Source organism: Dipodomys merriami, unplaced genomic scaffold, assembly GCF_024711535.1.
Source record: "Dipodomys merriami isolate MVZ:Mamm:240054 unplaced genomic scaffold, mDipMer1.0.p SCAF_13, whole genome shotgun sequence".
Taxonomy (NCBI): Eukaryota; Metazoa; Chordata; class Mammalia; order Rodentia; family Heteromyidae; genus Dipodomys; species Dipodomys merriami.
In genome coordinates, this window is record NW_027202604.1 from 15,023,803 (window position 1) to 15,033,017 (window position 9,215).

At 36.1% G+C, this 9,215-nt stretch overlaps 1 protein-coding gene across 2 annotated transcripts in view; it reads right to left on the reverse strand.

Annotated features, from left to right (window-relative positions):
• Ngly1 (N-glycanase 1) overlaps positions 1–9,215 on the reverse strand; it is a 49,838-nt gene that overhangs the window by 38,319 nt on the left and 2,304 nt on the right. For both annotated transcript variants that reach the window (XM_070018713.1, XM_070018714.1), the window contains exons 2-3: positions 7,581–7,695; positions 2,673–2,915 (exon numbers count right to left, since the gene is read on the reverse strand). In XM_070018713.1, the coding sequence (XP_069874814.1) occupies positions 2,673–2,915; positions 7,581–7,695 (358 nt within the window). The remainder of the gene's footprint in view (positions 1–2,672; positions 2,916–7,580; positions 7,696–9,215) is intronic.

Genomic DNA, 9,215 nt, shown 5'->3' on the forward strand with positions numbered 1-9,215 from the left:
ATATCCTTACTACAAACACTACATAGCAGTAAAAACAAAAACAAAAAACTTATATATCCCAAGATACAAATGAACATTACACAAGGAAAAGCAACCAGAAGCTAAAGACTACATATTACATTATTCCATTTATATAAACTGTCTGAAAAAGCAGCAAGAAAACCCTTACCAACAACCAAAACCTCCATTCTAGTACTTTCTATCTTAAAGGAAAAGCTTAGTGGCAAATTTCACTGTCACTATTACAGTGACATAATTCAAAACTTAGGTGCTTTGGTTGCAACCAAAGAATTGAAATAGTTACAATGTTTGCCAAATTTTGTCTAGTTTATACTATTTTTAATCTCTCTTTTGCTCTCTGACTTTGGTCTATTATTAATTCTCAATTAGTTTGCCAATTCAAAATGGGCAAGGCAGGAGAAAAATAACTGTCAAGTTATAGAAGATAGGAATTATTGGTGATTAGAAACTTATATAACAGAAAGTACTTTTAAAAAATAGTGTGGTAGCTCAAGCTTATAATCCTAGTTACTTGAGAGCTGGAAATTGGGTTTGGGGGTATAAAGAGAAAGTGAGATTTGAGGCCAGGTGGGGCATAAAAGTTCATGAGACTACATCTCAACCAATGGCTAGGCTTGATGAATACCATCATTCCAGCTACAGAGACAAAATACCATGGTTGGGTGTAGTGATACATGCTTGTCATTGTCAGTGACATAGGGAAGCACAAATAGGATGATCAAAGCCCAGGGTGGCTCAGGAACAAAGCTAGATACGGGCTTAGAAATAATCAGTGCACAAAGGGGTTCTCAGGAGGTAGAGAATTCCCCTAGTAAAATCTTAATAAATATGTGTGTTCCAATATGCATTGATAATCATAAAGGACTCATTCATTCATTTTTTCCCAACAGATTTAAGGAACATAGTAAAAGATCCACATTTTATTTTTTGGTGAGGTGCTGAGGATTGAACCTAGGGGCCTAGAGCACACTAAACAAGGACTCTATCATTGAACTACATTCTCAGTCTAGGAAAACGATACTAAACACTAGCCTTTTAATAGCATGCATATTTGAGAAAGTTTATTTTCTTCCAAAGTGTAGAATTTTTTTTTGTCAATAAAATGATGTGTTTCATAGAGTACAAGACTGGTAAGACTGACTAGGCCTTAAAGACCCCCGTGCTACAACTAAATGCAAATCTAAAAAGAAAGGAGCTTAAAGAAGATTGAAATAATGCGAATTATATGACTTCACAGTCAAAGCAGCAACACAATTCTATTTAGTTCAGGAAAGAGATATTTTACAAAATAAAGTATTTTCAAAGTGTTTTTGTACCTAAACTGTGATAGCACTGTGTAGTACTAAATATAAGTTAAAGAAAGAATTCAACTAAAGGCATCATGTGTGCTCAATTTGCTTGCTAGACTGGGCTCTACCACTTAAGTCATGTTTTCAGGCCTGCCTTTTGCTTGTTATTTGTTATATATGGAAACTAGTGAGCTTTATTTACTGCCTGAAATGGGATCAAATCACTATTCTTGGAGCTCAGCTTTCTGAGTAGCTAGAATTGCAGGTGTGAGTCACTGGCACTCAGAATTTTTTTTAAGTATCACACCATAATTATGTAAAAAGATAGTAACACTCTCCATCTTTTCTCCTGCTGGCAGAGCCTACTTTCATCCTTTATTTTTAAAGGAGACGTCTGGGTCTTCCTGGCCTCTACAAAGAAATGTCTTCCACCATTTGATTATTAAGGAGAAGAGAGGAAAAGCTGTGGAGCTACCTAACTTGAGAAGATTAAGAGTGGATTCTAATATTCTGCTGTATGGAGGACAGTGACAAGGAGTTCTACCAAAATCAAAAGAGAACTTGAGCTTAAACTGATACTGAAAAAGTAATTATAGAAGTATAACAAAAAAAACCTTTTCTACAGGGAAAATCTGGATAAAGACTTCTATCAGAAGGAATTTTTCTAAACAGGGCATTTCCTATTAAATGGAATTATTTAGGCTTACAAATAATGCTTATAAGACGTTGAAAATCAAATTCCTTAAGAAGTATGTATAAGTGTATGCTAATATTTGCTTATTTGCTAGCATCCACTATCAGTATATTCATGGCTTTTTCTTTCCTTAAACTTAAAGAAGCTGATTTTAAGTGGAACTAAGATGCTGATAATGATTAGACTGCTGAAGTTAAAATCCCATGGTAAGAAGCAGCAGGTAGAATTTAGAAGTGTCAATGAAGTAGAGAAATCTACTAATTTGATTATTAATTTGTTTGGTTTAGGTCTATTTAAGTTAAAGAGATATGCTAATTTATGTAACTGATTTAAGAACCAAACACCAGGTACATTTTAAAATGTAAATAAAATAGCTATGTAAGGTGAATTGCCAATATATAACCTCAGCACTCAGGAGGCTGAGCTGGAAAAACACTTGAATACAGGAATTTGAGACCAGCTTAGGTAACACAGTAAAACCCTATTGCAAAAATAAAATATAAACAAACAAACAAGTAAATGACAACCATTATCCCAAAATTTGCTATAAAAAGTGCTAATGAAATTTGGAGAACAAACAATACCATTTAGGGACAATCCATAATGTACTCTAAAGCTCTTGCTTTTTTAACACCTGGATAGAATGAATAGTTTAATTCATACATTACCTTTGGAGCAGAGAGTGAATGTGATGATTGCCCTTGATGGTTCCCTGGATACTGGGATTCATTAAGATTTGAAGACTGTGTTGTAAGAAGCTGGGTCCCAGAGGCATGTTGCTGAGATGATCCTACTTTAAAGCTCTTATCTGACCCATCCAATCTACTACTTCTCTCTATGGCAATCAGGTCACGGATTTTCTGCAGCTGCTCCACTGAAGCTTTTTTAGGAAAGATAAGATGTGTTTCTCCCTAAAATTTATTGAGAAGTTTTAAGATTTGCTTTAGACAATCATTCATACATATAAACATGAAATCAATACTATAGAATATGACATTTTAACAATTTTTCATGATTTTTTCAACAATTAAGAAAACTGGTCTTGTTAGCATGAGATACACTTAGTTTATTTAATATAACTTAAAGGACCTTCAGAAAAATTTTTGATCTTCTTGGAATAGAATATCTGAGTGGTAAAACACACATTCCTATCTTCTCTACAATAGTATACTATTGCTCTCTGTGACATTCCTTATGAATGATAGTGGAGACACAGTGATAGAAAAGGACCAGGATCATATAAAGCCAATAAGAAGTTATATAATGCACAGCAGAATAACTTTGGTTGACAAGTGAATATTCAAAAACCTTGGTAGAGGACTTGCAATATTTTCAGCATAACTGAGGTGATAGTTATTATCTTGATCTGATCATTGCACATTGTATGTTTATACTGAAACTTTACACTATATCCTAACTACTATGTGTTAAACTAAACTATACATATTTAAAGTTATAGAACAATCTTTAAACTCAAGTCCTTAAAGACCTTGAGCACAAAAGCTTAGAGCCAGCACCCAGGCCCTAATTTCTTTTTTTTTTTTGGGGGTCCAGTCATGGGGCCTGAACTCTGGGCCTGGGCACTGTCCCTCAGCTCTTCAGCTCAAGGCTAGTGCTCTACCACTTGAGCCACAGCGCCACTTCCGGCTTTTTTCTTTTTGCTTATGTGGTGCTGGGGAATCGAACCCAGGGCCTCAGGCATGCAAGGCAAGCGCTCTACCACTGAGCCACCTAATTTCAAGTCCCAAGACAAGCAGAAAAAAAAAAAAAGCTGATGTGTACATCTGCAATCCCAGCTACTGGGGGATGTGGAAGCAGATGGAGTCTAAGTTCAAGGCCTGAGAACAGTGAGACTCTATCTCAAGAACAAATTAAAGCAAAGGGTTAGAAACAGGTCAAGGTGTAGAGGTTTTGCTTAGCAAGTATGAGATCCTGGATTGAATTTTTAATATTATATATTTTAAAAAGGACCATTTTAGTGTGCATGTATTTGTGTATGCTTGTGTGTGTTTTGTAAGTTCTAAGTTCTATGCATTTTGCAGTCAGTATTTCTCAAGTAATTTCCACAACCAACTTGAAAGGAAGGTGTATTAGATTTAGCCTTTTTTTTTTAACATGAAAACATAAAGGCTCAGAAAAGTTAAATAACCTATCTGATACTACAGAATGATAGCCAGAACTGGGATTCAAACCACATGAACTCAGGTGTGATGGCTACTTGGGAGGCAGAGACCAGTGGAATTGCCTTTGAGGCCAGTGAAGGCAAAAACTTAGGAAGACCCCATTCTCAACAAAAAGCTAAGCATGGTCATACATATCTGCCATCCCAGCTACATGAGTAGTTTAAGTAGGAAGACGACCATCTACTACCACCCATGCAGAAAAGGTGAGACTCCAACATCCTCACAAAAAATCCCCTCCCCCCCCAAAAAAACTAAAGCAAGCTGGGCGCCAGTGGTTCATGCCTGTAATTCTAGCTACTCAGGAGGCTGAGATCTGAGACAGGGGTTCAAAGCCAGCCTGGGCAATAAAGTCTGTGAGACTCTTATCTCCAATTAACCACCCCAAAACTGGAAGGGGCACTGTGACTCAAGTGGTAGAGTGCTCTTCTTGAGCTAAGAGTCCAGGGACAGCGCCCAGACCTAGGGTTCAAGCTCTATGACCAACAAAAACAAAAAACCACAAAAAATTAAAGCAAAAAATATCAGGGTCATGGTTCAAGTGGTAGAGTACCTACCTAGCAAGGGAAATGCTAAGTTCAAACCCCAGTACCACCAAGACAAAAAAAAAATTGTATGATCTCAATTATTTTGCTGTATTTGATGCCATCTTAGACCACAGACCAAAAACCACAAGGTTGTATAACAGTTTTAAGAAATGAACAAGTGAATTTACCATAGCTAAGATATGGAACCAACCCAGATGCCCCTCAGTAGATGAATGGATCAAGAAAATGTGGTGGAATATATATATATATATATATATATATATATATATATATATATATATATATGTATGTATGTATGTATGTATGTATGTCAGAAAAATCTTAACTCAAAGAAGCAAATAAATTTCTTTTGGGTAGTAGAATTCAGTTTCAACTCCATTAGTTTACTCAATTAGTAGAAATTGGAAGGATCATGGTTCAAGGCCAGCCCAAGCAGAAAGCTAATAAATCTGCATCTCAACAAATAAGCTGGGCATAGTGGCTCATGTAATCCCAGGGATATGTAGGATAATCAAGATCTAAGGCTCACCCTGCCAAACATTGACATCTACCTATAAAAATATAAAGTACTGTGTGCTGGTAGTTCACACCTCTAACCCTAGCCACTCAGTAGGCTAAAAGTAGGATTAAGGTTCACAGGTAGTCCTGGCCAAGAAAGTTCTTGAGACTCTTATCTCTAATTAAGCACCAAAAAGTCACAAATGGAGCTGTGGCTCAATTGTTAAGAGTGCTAGCCTTGAGGTAAAAACCTGAGGAGTAGCATTGGGTCACTAAAACATAAAAATCTAATCTAAACCAAAAACAGTTGAGGCATAGGTTAAGTGTAGAATGCAAGAATAATGCCCCAAGTTTAATCCTCAAACAGAAAATTAAAAAGTTCAGATTTTCTGAAACTGAAAATTTGCAAATCCAATACTGCTCTAAGTCTGAGTGGTCTGTTAGGTGGTGCTAGTTTGATTTACCATCAACTTTGCCTGAGACTCAGGGGTTTTCTATAACATGAGAAATCAGAACAGTGGTAAATTCTGGAGTGATTCTGGGATAAACTGGGCAGTTACTTTTCCTACCTGGAAGTATTTGTGAAAAGAAAGACAAATATTAATTCCACTGAATCTGACATTTCAATGAGAAACTGACATTGTCTCCACTTGTCAGTTATTCATTTCCCTAACTGCAGTTTCAAAAATCTCCATTTCCTTGAACAAAATCAGCAATACTGTCATTTTTCTCCCTGCAAGTTTCAAATTCTCTCTGTTCAGATGCCTTGTATCATATATGATCTGATGACACCGTATCTTATATCCCCAGCCTGATCTCTCCTTTTGAGTTGTGGACTCATTTAACCAATAATATCTCTACTTGAATAGTATTTAACAGGAAAGTAGTTGTAATTGCCCAAAACATAGGTAGTGGTTTCTTCCTTGAAACACATTACTGTCCAATATTTCTCCATCTAACTTGAAGGTACTCCTATCTACTTAGCTTCTCAATCTAAAACTTAATAAGATCCTGATTACTTCTTTCCCTTTATATTCCACCATTCAACTCATTAGTAAGAGCTGATGATTCCACTCATATACTATAATTAGTGGAATTATAGAGACCTGGACCTATATAGTTCTCTCCCCCTTCACTGCTACCATACTTTAGTCCCATGTTTCCTACTGCCTAACATCTGTGATGCATTAGCAGTCTTCTAAAAGTTAGCACTACCATCAAGAAACTTACAGAACCACTATCATCTCTTACTTAGACTACTACAATAAGGCCTCTAATGGTATCTTGGTACCATTCCTTCCCCCAACTCCCAAATATCTAGAACATTTTCTTTACAATGCCAGAATAATCTTTGAAAATATTCTTAAAACCTTCTAATGCCTTTCTCTCTCACTTAGAATAGAGTCTAAGTCTTTACCATAGCCCTCAAAACCATGCAAGTCCTGGATTTTGTCTCTGGGTCAGAATCATGCCTAACAGAACTTCATTATCCACATCAATCTTCTGCATGAAAGGAGTGTCAGGTACTGGACTGTTTCTTGTCCCACAGGTCACAGCTTAATCTTCACAGAGGCTTTCCTTGAGCTTTCACTGTTAGGCCACTGCCTACCATTGCTGCTTTTCATTGGACCTTTACTTTAGAATGTGAGCTCTAGCTGAGATGGGATTATAATTACCTAGTTAACTATCACATCTTCAGTTTTTTTTAATAGAATCTGGGTTGGGAAGCAGACAGTAAAGGGAAACCTATAGTAGCTAAACACAACTTTTCAAACAATGTCTACCACTGTTAATTTAGTACTTAAGGCTGCCACTGACAACTGTGCTTCCATAATCTTTTTTAATTTCTTCCAGTGCTCCATAAAACAGAACCAAGATTTTGCTCTGCTGCCCAGGCTGAAGTGTATTTCATAATCCTCCTGGCCTCAGCTTCCCAAGTTGCTGAGACTGCAGGCATGTACCACCATGCCTAGCTAATTCATGACTTTAATAACTACTTCTATTGTGTTATAAAAGTAAACACTGCCAAAAGATTCTAGAAGATGGAGCCACCAACTTCTTGTGAAGTAAACACATTGCGTTACAGAAGCAAACCATTCTTTGTGCCAACTCTACTTAGCTTTTCTGGGTTTACTTCAGATTCCTTCCATCTCTTACTGAACACACAGTCTATTATCAGTATTCATATATATATCCGTACATCAAGTTTTTGCTAAAAGACTGAAGAGACAAAGAATTAACCATTTGTAAAGTGATCAATTAATAAAAATACAATCTTATTCAGAAAATTACCAACATTATAACTGCTTCATTTGTAAAGAGGGGAGAAGAAACACGTACGCATACTTACCTCTTCAAAACCCATTTCAAATAAACATTCAACAGCTCCTCTGACAGGCAAGAGTCTAGTAGAAAAAGCTGTGTTTCCAATTCGGATTGATCTGTATTTTTCATCATTAGGGTTTCTGATAAAAAACAGAAGTTATATTATATGTAGCAATTTGTAGTTTTCAGAGGCATATTTCTTCATATTTTATATTGGCTATGTTTGTACATGTGAGTAGAGAAAAAGTGGAAACGGTCTGAAAAAAGTCCACTTTTGTGATTCTTACTTCAGTATACATTTGGTACAACCTAATTATCCATTTTCAAGCTAGTATTAATGCTCCCATAAGAAAAACAAATGTGACATACTAATTCTGTACTATTACAATTGGTACCTTTGAGTCTTTCAGGCTTCTAAAAGAAAAAAGTATCAATATAGCCTCCAAATAGGGCAGAAGATTTTGTGTGTTTTGTTCTGATAGCACTCTACCATCTACAATTGTGCCTGGCATGAATTTGGTTAATAAATATTCATGAAATGAATGACTTGCACATTTAGCTTCTCAAATAGAAGCTAAAAGCTTTACTTCAACAAACATGAACCTAGGTAAACCTTCAGTCACTTCACTTTCTTCTCCAGAGCAATTTGCTTTTACCCTAAGTTTTACTTCAGTTCAAAATATATCTTTGTTATGGAAAGTATGACAATGAAAGAAAAATACGAAATAATTAAGATTTTTAGCTGGGTACCAGTGGCTCATGCCTGTAATCTTAGCTATTCAGGAGGCTGAGATCTGAGGATAATGGTTCAAAGCCAGCCCAGGCAGTGAAGTTCATCTCTGCGTGCGCTTGCGCGCACACACGCAACACGCACACGGTCAAAAAAAATTTAGTAGGGCCATAAAACTCAAACCCATCAGTTTCTTGTTTTTTGCCCTTGGGAAGGTGCTGTACAAATATCTTAAGCTTTTGACTCATCTTAGAACAACTAGTATCCTTGAATTCATCACTATTTTTCTTAATCCTGCAGTAAGGACCTCACTTCAAGATTCATCTTGCTTTTTGCTTTTCTTCTTCAATTAATTTAATTTTTTTTTTTTACAGACTTTTGTCAAGTTTTTGTTGTAATGCTTTGATTTTCCCCCTATCTGTTACCATTAACTATTCCTGTTAACTTGGAATAGTTTTACTTGTTAGCAATTACTTTGCATCTTTGAGACTTTTTAGGGGGATGTCTTTTAGATGTTATTGAAATGAGTGGGGTTTTAATCTACAGTTATTCTGAAGACTGTAATGGTTCTTCTCACCAGCTTGATGGGATTAAGAAATGCTTATTTAGGAGCACACTTTGGGGAGTGTTGATGAAACTTTCAGTATGCTTCTTTTAGGCTCTTTTCCCCTTCCTTTTGTCATGTCAACTATATGTTTTCTCTTATTGTATCAACTGGTCCTATGTTATCAAACCTCTATTGTCTAAAGTGTTAAATGTCAGATCTCCCAGATAGCTCTTTATGTAAGTATATGTAAGTACTTAAACATCATCTTCAAATTATTCTTAAGTTTTTATGATATAGCTGAGTCCCATACCTATCTTGCACCCAAACATATATTCTTTAATGAAACTATTTTCTAGTCACACCTAGTGCACACCCAGTGCAGT